The 13,915-nt window shown below is 43.6% G+C and overlaps 1 protein-coding gene across 1 annotated transcript in view; it reads left to right on the top strand.

The window, feature by feature from the left end:
* The window catches only part of LOC147734718 (uncharacterized), a 329,689-nt gene that overhangs the window by 92,431 nt on the left and 223,343 nt on the right, over positions 1 to 13,915 (top strand). The window contains exon 2 of the mRNA XM_086952477.1: positions 7,827 to 8,048. Coding sequence (XP_086808603.1) covers positions 7,827 to 8,048 — 222 coding nt within the window. The remainder of the gene's footprint in view (positions 1 to 7,826; positions 8,049 to 13,915) is intronic.

The raw sequence follows: 13,915 nt of genomic DNA, 5'->3' as shown, positions 1-13,915 counted from the left end.
GTTTGGAGGAGGTGGGTATAACGGGCTCCGCCCTGGATTGGTTTGCTTATTCTCTCTCTAGAAGGACCTTCCAGGTTGCCGCTCCTCCCTTTACCTCTAGAGTTATTTCCATCAAGCAGGGTGTACCGCAGGGCTCGGCTCTGAGCCCTACCCTTTTCAATTTGTACGTCCAACCGCTGGCGAGAGTGGCTAAAAACAGAGGGTTTACGATAATGTTGTATGCAGACAACACTCAGTTGGTGGTCACACTCTCCGAAGACATTACTGGGAACACTTGTAAGTTTCATAGCGATCTTGAGGCCATTTCGGAGTGGATGACTGACAACTGTCTCCAGCTCAATGCCAGCAAGTATGAAGTACTACTGGTGGGGAGGGATGGAGAGCTGTGGAGTGAGCACTGGTGGCCTGCCACGATGGAGTCAGCACCTGTTCCCAAACAGGTTGTAAAAAACCTAGGGTTCTGGATAGACTCCGCCCTCTGCTTTCAAACCCAAACCAAGAAGGTGGCACGGAATTGTTTCGGGCTATTGCGAGGGCTTAAGCCCCTGTTGGGCTTTTTTGATCCCTCTATCAGGTAGATTATCATCCATGCCTTGATTCTGTCAAGACTGGACTATGCCAGTTCCCTCTAATAGGGGGTCAACCAGTCCAAGATAGTCAGACTACAAAGGGTTCAAAATGTAGTGGCTCAAGCTCTCCTTGGTCTGCTGAGGAGGTGTCCTACCTCTAATGCCATCCGCCCCCGTCACTGGATGCCCATGGCGAAGCGTTCAGAGTTCAAGACCCTCTGCATTACCTTTAAAATCCTTAATTTTTCATCTCACTGTATCCTGACTAATCTACATACCTTCTATATCCCCTCTCGCCAACTTGGTTCCATGGGTCAGAATCTTGTGGCCGTTCCCAGGGTCAGGAGGGCTTGTGCTGGTGGGCGCTCCTTTCTGGTGTTAGCCTCGAAGCTCTGGAATGCGCTCCACATCTCCATTCGCAGTATACAATCCTACCTGCCTTTTAGGAAAGCTATGAAAACATACCTTTTCCTCCGTAATAAGCTGTCTCGTTCTGTGACCTGCTTTGCAGTTTTCTGCTCTCAGCGCCGGGACGCCCCTTTGCTGGGGCAGCTGTGCGCTCTATAAAAATCTGTAACATAACAGTTCAAGGTGTTGAATGCTTTTCCCAGGTTTAACACAAGACAGGAAGAGTGTGGAAACTAGGGGGAGTCCTTATCCATAATGTGTAACAGTGTAAGGATGTTGAGCGAGATGCTACGATCTGGAATAAATCCTTTTTGGTCAAAGTGGATAAGGTCTGGGAGTATTTGCAAATATCTGTTCCCAAGGATTTTCCAAAAATGTATGGTTGGTATCCAAGACCGCCAACAGTCTATGGGATGATAACTTGGTGGGGTGATGGACATGTTTGTGGATAGAGAACAAGGGATGGTGGCAAGATTACCCTTTTTTAGGGATTCTGCACTGGAGCTGTCTCATTGGGGCTGGGGAGGAAAAAGTGCCCTATTGGAAGGTACAATTTGGGCATTGTGGTCTGAAATCACTCTGCTGAGGTAGTCTCTGAAGACAGCAAAGGGGGTTCAGCAGGCAGAGCAGAGTATACAGTTATAGGTCATGAGGGACTGTCGGCGTTCGTCAATGAGAGCCCAAAAACAACTTGGTGGAATGCTTCACAAAAGATTTATTTTGCTTGGAAATGATAAAGAAAATGTCTGGCTGTAGCCCAAGGTTCAGGACGAAATCCGGTGGTTGCCGCCCTCTCGTGGTCTGCTCTTTGGCGAGGTACGTCTCCGAGTTGCTCAAAGAAAAGAAAACAAAGACAAGCACTAATATTAGTGCGGTGTTCGTGGTCCGTGACAAAAGGGAAGGGAAGTGCAGGAAGAATCACCGTCGTCAGGAAGACTGTGTGTAGTGGGGCAATCCGTATCAGGTAAGGAGGGAAGGAATACGACAGGACACACGCCCAGCCGGTCTCCAGAATTCACGGACTCAATGTGGTGCGAGGCTTGTCAGGCAGAGCGGACGTCAGTGCACCCACCCCACACCCGGGTCCCCACAACCGTTCACGCACCTGTTGTAGCCACGTCCCTCCTGGGCCGTGGCGGGGCGCAGCGTCCTCCTCCTCAATAACGGTGGCCTTCTTCGGCAGGCAACGGTCCTCCTTGTCTCCGCTCCGTCTATCGGGCAGGCTCCTCTCAGTGTCCTCGCAGGCTGGGCTGGAAGCGGCTTCTCCCTTCAGGTAGTGGACACCTCCTTGCTCATCATTCGGGTAGATATCCGCCTCGTCAAAGGGCTCGCCCAGCCTCCAGGGGGCGGGTCCGGGATTCTCTGGTTCTTCCTTAAAGGGGCAACTGTAGTTTGGCTCTAGCTCCTCTCGCTCCATAGCTATCGGTGGCTGCAGGGGAAAAGAGAGGGTACTTGATGGAAGAGCCTCATATTTTGGTATACCAGAGCGACCAGGTTTTGTTGCCTCCTGACATCAGTAAGGGACCTGCGTGAAAGCCATCTTGCAAAATGCCGAACTATGTGGGGAGCTGGGGCTTGCAGCAAGGGGAGGGGGAGGTAGTGTCCTATTCAGATGTTTGATGAGGATGTAGATGAGGTTTCTTCCTATGATCCACAGTATATCTGTCCAATGTGATAATGTGTCTGTGAGGTGGGTTAGAAAGGTGGATTTGTCAGAGTTGGGGCATATATGCTGCCCAGAAGGACTAGGGTGCTGTCCAGACATTCCTTCATAAAAACATACCAAACAGCCCTATCATTAGCTGTGTTCAGTGCTTAAAAGGGGTCTCCTGCCCTAACCCAGACCAGAGCACCCCTGGCGTAAGCAGAACAATGAGTGAAGTAAAAGGAACTGCGTCAGGGCTTCTGCTGCTTAGCATTTTCCGCTGTAATTGTGTGCGTTTTTTAGAGGAAGATCATTTACTCACCCTGACCTTTTATGTAGAAGCATATTCCCAGGGGCCAGTGCCTGCCCTTAGAACTGAAAAGTTTAATTTTTCTTTATTAATGAGGGCCAGATGTATAATCATTGAATTTTGCCACACGCAAATTACGACAAATTGCGAGTCACAATTTGCGAGTTGCAAAATTCAATGTGCAACAGTGTCTCATACACTATTTTCGATTCCCAATGGGGTCACAAATTGCATGCCTCATGAATTTTAATGAGGCTGTCCCAATTGGCGACCCCATTGGGAATGGCTAGCACTCCCAGGGATGGTGGCCTGCCAGGGTCAGCAGACCATGTCTGGGACGGCTTTGTTAATAAAGCAGTTTTTTAAAAAAATACAGCTTGTTTTCCTTAAAGGAAAACAAAATACAGTTAAAAAAGAAAAATACATTTTTTCAGTTTACATTTTTCGGGGCAGGCGGTGGTCCCTGGGAGCACTGCCTGCTCTTAAAAAATATTTGCACACCCATTCTCGTTTGCCAATGGTTTGCCATTGATTAGCGACTGGCAAAATAGGGTTATTACATTGTGCATCCGTTTTTGCAGTCGCAAACGGGCCAAATGCCCCTTTGCAACCGCAAAAAACAGCCGTACATCTGGCCCAAAAACTGGCAAAATGTGTGAAGTGAATGTGAAATAAGTCATTTTGAGGTGAATCATTTTAAGTAAACTCACTAGACAAAGTCGTTCCCTATGATTTATTTCTGATATGATGGCTTCTGAAGAAACATTCAAAATACTCAACTGTGTTTGAAGTTAATGCCTTATACCCCAACCAAGCCATGTTATACCTGTGATCAAAAATGTATTCAACCCAAAATGAAGTGCTGGTGCATTACTCGCCAACATGGGTGTAAACTTTTGTTAAAACAGCAATAACAATTAAAACAATCCTATCAATTAATGTCCAATGGCCATATTTAAGTGATGAATAGTAGACAGTCAATGGGGATTTTATTTGACATTTCAACCCATTAGCAACTGATCATCATTAGGGCAAAGAAGCATAAATATGGCACCTTCAACCAAATAGGAGAAATAATGCATTAACAAACAGATATGGTTCGACTTGACTGAACGCCTACTCAGTATGTCTATGATTTTTCTTCTACAATACTAACAAGATTGACTGCCTTAGGACACATATTTGTCCTCTTTTGTAGCTGATGGTATACACAGCTATAAACAAGATTAGATTTTTGGGATTTTATTTCTTACATCTGAGACATTTTCCCCTCACTATTTTAGAAATAGATCCTAGGTAACCTTTGCGACTAATGAATTAGGTAGAACCTAGTTTCCCCTTTAGAAATACTTGGTGACTGTATATGTTTATATCATTTTAAAGATAGTTATTTGAAAGATCTACCTCCAAATTGACTTGGTCTTTCAAGTGTAATCAATGAGGAAAGATCTTGAAAGGAGAGAATGGATAAAGAATTCCTCCACTGTAAAGTCGGGTCTTCTGAGCCCTCACTCATTGAACAAGATTCATACCAAATATCAGAAAAGCAAAATCACTTGTGCATGAATTTCAGTGTAGAATGGTGCCAACTACTAAACTTGGGTTGTGTGGTTGGTTGAGTTAGTGACAATATTGCAAACGCTCCAAGATCAATAACATCTATGCTGTTGTGACCTAGGGCACAAAACCCAAAACTCTAAGATGGGCTTAGAAATAATAAAAGTCTCTAAAGGAAAGCAACCTATTGGGAAGAACATTTTAATGTCATACCTTGACCTCTCAATGAGGTTCATTTCTATTATTGCATGTCTACTAAAAAAAAGATAACTTGGAGATAATACCTGACCAAAACAAGACCAAGGGTTGATTAAAGAAGGCTAGAAACCTGATGTCTAATCCTCCTCACCCATCCTCAAGCAACATATAGTTAGTATTTTGACATTTGGTTCAAAAGGTTTTGCAAGCAATCACTGGCTAACATCATCAAGATAGCCTCTAAACCTTGCTGCTAACAATTTACTATCATCAACCACGTGTTAAATGGTTGCTGGGCAAACATATTCATTGGCACTTTCTTAAAACAACTTTCACCAACGAGGGGCCCGGGACAATTAAAAATAACATCCAAGGAATTTTGTGATAATGGAAGAGAATATTTCACAGCTTAGGAGCTGCCTTACAAGGATTTGCGTCCTTATCTGAGTTCAACTAAAGACATTAGAAAATATTCTAAAGTGTGATCTTGTCGTGCATTGTAGATATAGTACAGAGTTTTTTAATGCATTTTTCCATGATGAAAAGATGGTATGTGGCTTTAAAAGTGGTCATTATGTTGCAGACCAACAACTAACTGAGCAGCATGTCTGTAAACTCTTTGTACCACGAAGAGTTTCTTATGTAAATACCATAGCAATTTTGTGATGAAGGTGTCACAGAAGCAGTAAATACATCAGCGGTGAAGATAGAAGATTGTATTATAAGAGGTGTGGTGCAGCGGCCAGGGTGCCTGACTCCTGACCACGGGTTTCACGGTTTGATCACCGGTGCCAGCGGCAGGTTAGCCCAGCACCATGTGACTCTGGGCAATAGCTCGCTTAAACTTCCCAACGACCCCCAGCGCCGGGACACCTCTCCAGAGTTAGCTGTGCACTTTAACAATGCTGGTATTATTATTATTACTAAAGTCGTTGTGTTGACTTGGTGTGAAGGAGAGGCTACTATCAGTTCTATCCTCATGGCTGCTGCCGACGGCCAACGGCCGTCGCGTGCACTACCTTTGAAGTGCTGCGCACGTCCACTGGCCGTCGCGGCCACGCCTGCTCAATAGAACATTCCGCACTAGCGCGGAACGTTCGGCGCAGTTAAGTGGTTAAGCATCATCTTGCCATATGTTGATAAGGCCCAAATGGGGTCAAACCAGGCAAACAAAAATCATGAGAGGTCCAAGTCACCCATGATCTGGGCCTCTTGTTCTGGATATTATTTGGAATATAAGATTGTTCTGTCTTCAGCGACAAAGCCAAACTTTCTACATCCATTGCTCCACTTTCTTCCCTTTCTTCCCCTTGGTGGTGTGTCCCAGGTCTTTCTTCTAGTTAAAGGTAGGTCTTGATGTCATCACCCTCCCTGTGATGGTCAATAAGCTGGCCTTTCAGTATAGTGAGTTGATGTGGATATTTTTTAAAGAGTTGATCCTAGTATGATTTTCTATATGCGGTTATTAAGAAAAGATGATGACTAGTTGAAGAGCAGACCCCTCAATGTTCAAGCATCGGCTTGTAGCTGAGGCCACCTGTTCCTGGGACGTCCAGCATTATGGGTGATCCCTCAGGCTGATTAGCACCGGCTCTCTTTAACAGGGAGGTTTGAACCTTAGTAATCAGCAATTTATTTTTCTTCAGAATGCAGGGTCGGTCCACAATGGCTCCGTAGTTAGTCTAGATTATGGGATTAGCAATCACTTTTATCAAGGCTGATGTTTGAAATTATATAGGATGTCACCCATGTTTAGGGATAATGATGTGTTGATTGACTAGCATTACACTTCTTGGTGGGATGAAAGGATTTTGAAGGATGATAGTAGCTCTGTGATACTCTCTTCCTGGTCCATTTAGAGATTTCAGATAATTGATGTGCGATTGTCAGAGATCAGACAGATGTTGTGATGTTTGTCCTGGTATTATCAATGTTGCTATAGAAGAAGGACATTCCGTTTTCACAGAGTCCTCTGCTGGGAAACTGCAGGATTGTAGATCTAGAACAGTTCTTTGGAGGCACCCTTTGCATTAGTTATCCATTGCTCTGGATTGCCCTAAACCCTATTGCTACCCGCTACCCCCACAACATGATTGCCTTTGTGTGCAGTCTGATAATTCTCTGATTTGATGCACTTTTTTGACTATGGATTTCCATTTTGGGTCCCAGAGTCTGTAATCCAACATGTAGTTTTCCTTTATAATGTTTTGGTATTGCTGTGTATTATAGAAGCCATATTGTTAATGGGTGATGACATAAAAACATTGCTAGTACATCTTACTGAATTGCACTTGATCAATGCCCAACAGTGATATTTCGCAAGCTCACTGTCATTCAAGGTGTCACAAGTGAATTCCCTTCAAAGTGAGTGCCAAACCTCTTTACTTTAGAGCATTGAAGTAGATCAAAGTAAAATATAGATTTTTCCTTGCTACGATGAAGCCATGGTCTGATCAGAGCAAGACAAACACAATATGGCCTCTCACTCCTGGCACATCAGAGCATACCTTCTGGAGAGCACATCTCAGAATATCAAAGTAAAAAGTTTAGGATTAGAGATATGTACGGCTGTGACAACTTTCATGTGTGAGACAATATCCCAGCAGAAACATTCATTGTGAATGAGAATTGTCATGCAAAAAAGTTTGTAGAAAAATGTTTCTACAAAACCTGTACTTTTGTCAGAATTTGTGCATTCATCTGAAGATTGGTCAAGATGACAAACTGTGCTATATTTAATAAGTGGAAAGCTTCTCTTCACTTTGTAACTGTAATTTAAATTTTACACACTAGTGATTGTCGGATCACACCTCTGTCCTACACCCTTATTAATTGTAGTGCCCTCCATTTGTTCTCTGCCTCTTCTAAAATTGACTCTATGATTTGATTTCACTATGCAATATGATAACAGAGCTGTGCTTATGTTTTCTTTCCTATTTAATCCAATAATAACTTTTTGCTCACTTGGTCAAGAATTTGTCACGTCCAATAAGAAGGTAGCAATAAGAAACCATTCTTGTAACTATTGCCTGTCACCTGGTAACTGATTGTCCTGTGGGGGGGTGACATTACTTTCAACACTGGTTGTTCATGCAGAGGTCATGATCTAAGAACTCAATGAATTTCTTTTTATTTTTAGCATTCAGATGACCCAAAGCCATCCTCATTACGGGAATGTTTCAAACAATTTGCTGAATGCCTGGAGCGCCACGTGACCAGCCCAAATGTTGTCGATGCCATCCTAGGTCTCATGGAAAGGGGCACCATGGTCATCACCACCAACTTTTACAACTTCTTAGAATCAATGGGACAATTTAAAGGAAAGCCTGTGACGACTATTGACATGCTCGATAAGTCAAAGGTATGATAATAACACGTATGTTGGACAGATTTTAACTTTTCTCTATGGTAAGTAAAACTCATCAGGATATCTCTTTTTAAGGGCTTGAACACTTTTTCTTTTATGATACTTTGCATTCTTGTCCAGCTCAAATGTTTATATAATTGCTGTATTTTGAATGAAGAAAATTTGAGTCACTATGCCAGAACTTCAGTTCATGGCAATTATACTGATAGTCAGTCCAAATGCCACCAGACCCACCAGCCAGCCCCCAATAATTTTAAACTAATAATGCCCTGAACAATCATGCAAACCCATGTGTTAACGAACTGCCAGGTCCAGCTATGAAAAACAGCATTAGCCAAATGGATATCTAATCTGACCACTGAACATTTCAGAAAATTAAAAAGTCAAGTAATATGCTCTGTTACAATCTATACCTTTTCAAACTTGGAGTAGGTAGATACCGAATTAGTGCTCCTGGGAATATCCTCTTAATCAAACTAAAACATTCCTCACCATCACTTCAGAAATAAGCCAATGGAGACCTATATCCATTTTAAGCAAGTGATCTTGCAAAAAGCAGCCATTGCCTCCTAACAGCAACCTTCTTAAAAATCTATCAATATTTTGGCTACCTTTTCGAGTGACTATTCTTAAACATCACTTGGTGCGTTATGTCTTTTAAATGAGCCCATACTAGACATGGTTCAGGTGGGATTGGGAAACCAGAGGCTCTTTGATGGGTTCCCTGAATTTTCCTCCTATTAGAGAAATAATTGGTCAAGACAAAGGTTCCCTCTGTGTCTCCACTGCAGATTGGTAACCCAGGATAAAATAACTTGGTTAGCACAAAGAAGTTGTGATTGGATTCTTGGAAGAACGAGAGGAGACATATCAGTTAGAAAAGTATTTTACAGAGTTGGAATAATGAACAGTTGTCTGGCCGCATACTAGAATTTAGTAAGGATGTCTTTTGACTTGTTTATCACGTTTTAGTTTGCTGATCATCTCAGTTGTCTTTCATGGGGTATTTATCTTTTGATGAACCGTCTATATTGTTCTGATTTTTCTGCATGTGCTGTACATAAATGTATGCATTAAGGTGCAAAATCCTTGCAAGTGGATGATCTTGACATATCATCTCCACAACCCCATGAAGTAAGTATTCAGAACCCCAAATCTTCCTGTCACAGCACCACTAAATAGCCTATATGATTTGTGGGTGCCATACAAAATTCATACATACATACATTTGAATGCAGATTAACTGAGAAACAACTCATATGTGGGACCGGATCACTGACTGACTATCTGAAACATAAACAGCATGTCAAAAATATCGAGAACCAAAATATTGAGAAGGTAAGTGCAAATAGGTAAACATAGATTTACTATCTTAACTCCCCATCTACGCACCTTGGAGATATATATATCATCAAGATACATATACATGTATGTGGAGTTGTTCCCTCAAAGTGCCCTGTAGCATCTGGAAGGCACACTCGGTATTTAGCCATCCAGCATTTAAATTGCAGTCTTCCTTTTTTCTCCGTTATTATATCTAACACTGCCAACGTGTTTTGAGGCCAGAAGCCTCTTCATCCTGGGCACAGAAACACTCTTAAAACTTGCATAATTGCATTCACCGGATTTATTCACAACCCAGCCCCACCCTTCATGACGTGTACTCGTACCTTCTATCATTGGTCAATTCTAGGGCAAGCAGTCCTTTATACAAGATAGTTATTCTTTTAGTAAGTTCAAGTGTGATTTCCGTAATTTATCAATTTGTTTATATCCTTAAGTAGGTCACAGTGCTGTCAGGATGACTAATTCTGCATACAAATACTGTGCCGTTTGTTGTCTCGAACAGTTCAGGACCACAGCCTCAGTCCAGCTAGAGAGAGCTTGTTCCCTGGCTGGCAATGGTGCTCTTCCCCGCGGCCAGGCTGCCGCGTAAGTAAATGTTCCCTCAAAGTGCCCTGTAGCATCGGGAAGGCACACTCGGTATTTAGCCATCCAGCTTTCAATTTGCAGTCTTCCTTCTTGCTCCGTTATTATATCTAACACTGCCAACGCGTTTCTAGCCCAGAAGCCTCTTCATCCTGGGCACAGACACAACTTGAAACTTGCATAATTGCATTCAACGGATTTATTCCCAACCCAACCCCGCCATTCATGACGTGTACTCCGTACCTTCTGTCATTGGTGGGGCAAGGAGTCTTTTATGCAAGATAGTTATTCTTTTAGTAAGGTCAAGTGTGATTTCCGTAATTTATCCATTTGTTTATATCCTTAAGTAGGTCACGGTGCTGTCAGGATGACTGATTCTGCATACAAATACCGTGCAGTTTGTTGTCTCGAACAGTTCAGGACCACAGCCTCATTCCAGCTAGCGAGAGCTTGTTCCCCGGCTGGCAATGGTGCTCTTCCCCGCGGCCAGGCAGCCGCGTAAGTAAATGTTCCCTCAAAGTGCCCTGTAGCATCGGGAAGGCACACTCAGTATTTAGCCATCCAGCTTTCAATTTGCAGTCTTCCTTCTTGCTCCGTTATTATATCTAACACAGCCAACGCATTTCTAGGCCAGAAGCCTCTTCATCCTGGGCACAGAAACACCTTGAAACTTGCATAATTGCATTCACCGGATTTATTCACAACCCAGCCCCACCCTTCATGACGTGTACTCCGTACCTTCTGTCATTGGTGCATTCTGGGGCAAGGACTCCTTTATGCAAGATAGCTATTCTTTTAGTAAGTTCAAGTGTGATTTCCGTAATTTATCAACTTGTTTACATCCTTAAGTAGGTCACGGTGCTGTCAGGATGACTAATTCTGCATACAAATACCGTGCCGTTTGTTGTCTCAAACAGTTCAGGACCACAGCCTCCCTCCAGCTAGAGAGAGCTTGTTCCCCGGCTGTAGATGGTGCTCTTCCCCGCGGCCAGGCTGCTGTGTAACTAAACGTTCCCTCAAACTGCCCTGTAGCATCGGGAAGGCACACTTGGTATTTAGCCATCCAGCTTTCAACTTGCAGTCTTCCTTTTTTCTCCGTTATTATATCTAACACTGCCAACTCGTTTCGAGGCCAGAAGCCTCTTCATCCTGGGCACAGAAACACTCTTAAAACTTGCATAATTGCATTCACCGGATTTATTCACAACCCAGCCCCACCCTTCATGACCTGTACTCGTACCTTCTATCATTGGTCAATTCTAGGGCAAGGAGTCCTTTATGCAAGATAGTTATTCTTTTAGTAAGTTCAAGTGTGATTTCCGTAATTTATCAATTTGTTTATATCCTTAAATAGGTCACGGTGCTGTCAGGATGACTAATTCTGCATACAAATACCGTGCCGTTTGTTGTCTCGAAGAGTTCAGGACCACAGCCTCACTCCAGCTAGAGAGAGCTTGTTCCCTGGCTGGCGATGGTGCTCTTCCCCGCGGCCAGGCTGCCGCGTAAGTAAATGTTCCCTCAAAGTGCCCTGTAGCATCGGAAAGGCACACTCGGTATTTAGCCATCCAGCTTTCAACTTGCAGTCTTCCTTTTTTCTCCGTTATTATATCTAACACTGCCAACGCGTTTCGAGGCCAGAAGCCTCTTCATCCTGGGCACAGAAACACTCTTGAAACTTTCATAATTGCATTCACCGGATTTATTCACAACCCAGCCCGCCCTTCATGATGTGTACTCCGTACCTTCTGTCTTTGGTGCATTCTGGGACAAGGAGTCCGTTATGCAAGATAGTTATTCTTTTAGTAAGTTCAAGTGTGATTTCCGTAATTTATCAATTTGTTTATATCCTTAAGTAGGTCACGGTTCTGTCAGGATGACTAATTCTGCATACAAATACCTTGCCTTTTGTTGTCTCGAACAGTCCAGGACCACAGCCTCACTCCAGCTAGAGAGAGCTTGTTCCCCGGCTGGCGATGGTGCTCTTTCCCACGGCCAGGCTGCCGTGTAACTAAACGTTCCCTCAAACTGCCCTGTAGCATCGGGAAGGCACACTTGGTATTTACCCATCCAGCTTCCAAATTGCAGTCTTCCTTCTTGCTCCGTTATTATATCTAACACTGCCAACGCATTTCGAGGCAAGAAGCCTCTTCATCCTGGGCACAGAAACACTCTTGAAACTTTCATAATTGCATTCACCGGATTTATTCACAACCCAGCCCGCCCTTCATGATGTGTACTCCGTACCTTTTGTCTTTGGTGCATTCTGGGACAAGGAGTCCGTTATGCAAGATAGTTATTCTTTTAGTAAGTTCAAGTGTGATTTCCGTAATTTATCAATTTGTTTATATCCTTAAGTAGGTCACTTTTCTGTCAGGATGACTAATTCTGCATACAAATACCTTGCCTTTTGTTGTCTCGAACAGTTCAGGACCACAGCCTCACTCCAGCTAGAGAGAGCTTGTTCCCCGGCTGGCGATGGTGCTCTTTCCCACGGCCAGGCTGCCGCGTAAGTAAATGTTCCCTCAAAGTGCCCTGTAGCATCGGAAAGGCATACTCGGTATTTAGCCATCCAGCTTTCAACTTGCAGTCTTCCTTTTTTCTCCGTTATTATATCTAACACTGCCAACGCGTTTCGAGGCCAGAAGCCTCTTCATCCTGGGCACAGAAACACTCTTAAAACTTGCATAATTGCATTCACCGGATTTATTCACAACCCAGCCCCACCCTTCATGACCTGTACTCGTACCTTCTATCATTGGTCAATTCTAGGGCAAGGAGTCCTTTATGCAAGATAGTTATTCTTTTAGTAAGTTCAAGTGTGATTTCCGTAATTTATCAATTTGTTTATATCCTTAAATAGGTCACGGTGCTGTCAGGATGACTAATTCTGCATACAAATACCGTGCCGTTTGTTGTCTCGAAGAGTTCAGGACCACAGCCTCACTCCAGCTAGAGAGAGCTTGTTCCCTGGCTGGCGATGGTGCTCTTCCCCGCGGCCAGGCTGCCGCGTAAGTAAATGTTCCCTCAAAGTGCCCTGTAGCTCGGAAAGGCACACTCGGTATTTAGCCATCCAGCTTTCAACTTGCAGTCTTCCTTTTTTCTCCGTTATTATATCTAACACTGCCAACGGGTTTCGAGGCCAGAAGCCTCTTCATCCTGGGCACAGAAACACTCTTAAAACTTGCATAATTGCATTCACCGGATTGATTCACAACCCAGCCCCACCCTTCATGACGTGTACTCGTACCTTCTATCATTGGTCAATTCTAGGGCAAGGAGTCCTTTATGCAAGATAGTTATTCTTTATGTAAGTTCAAGTGTGATTTCCGTAATTTATCAATTTGTTTATATCCTTAAGTAGGTCACGGTGCTGTCAGGATGACTAATTCTGCATACAAATACTTTGCCGTTTGTTGTCTCAAACAGTTCAGGACCACAGCCTCACTCCAGCTAGAGAGAGCTTGTTCCCCGGCTGGAGATGATGCTCTTCCCCGCGGCCAGGCTGCCGCGTAAGTAAATGTTCCCTGAAAGTGCCCTGTAGCATTGTGAAGGCACACTCGGTATTTAGCCATCCAGCTTTCAAATTGCCTTCTTGCTCCGTTATTATATCTAACACTGCCAACGCGTTTCGAGGCCAGAAGCCTCTTCATCCTGGGCAAAGAAACACTCTTGAAACTTGCATAATTGTATTTACCGGATTTATTCACAACCCAGCCCCGCCCTTCATGACGTGTACTCCGTACCTTCTGTCATTGGTGCATTCTGGGGCAAGCAGTCCTTTATAAAAGATAGTTATTCTTTTAGTAAGTTCAAGTGTGATTTCCGTAATTTATCAATTTGTTTATATCCTTAAGTAGGTCACGGTGCTGTCAGGATGACTAATTCTGCATACAAATACTGTGCCGTTTGTTGTCTCGAACAGTTCAGGACCA

This window comes from Lissotriton vulgaris, chromosome 1_2 (assembly GCF_964263255.1).
Source record: "Lissotriton vulgaris chromosome 1_2, aLisVul1.2, whole genome shotgun sequence".
Classification (NCBI taxonomy): domain Eukaryota; kingdom Metazoa; phylum Chordata; class Amphibia; order Caudata; family Salamandridae; genus Lissotriton; species Lissotriton vulgaris.
This window is presented reverse-complemented; position numbering and strand designations above follow the sequence as displayed.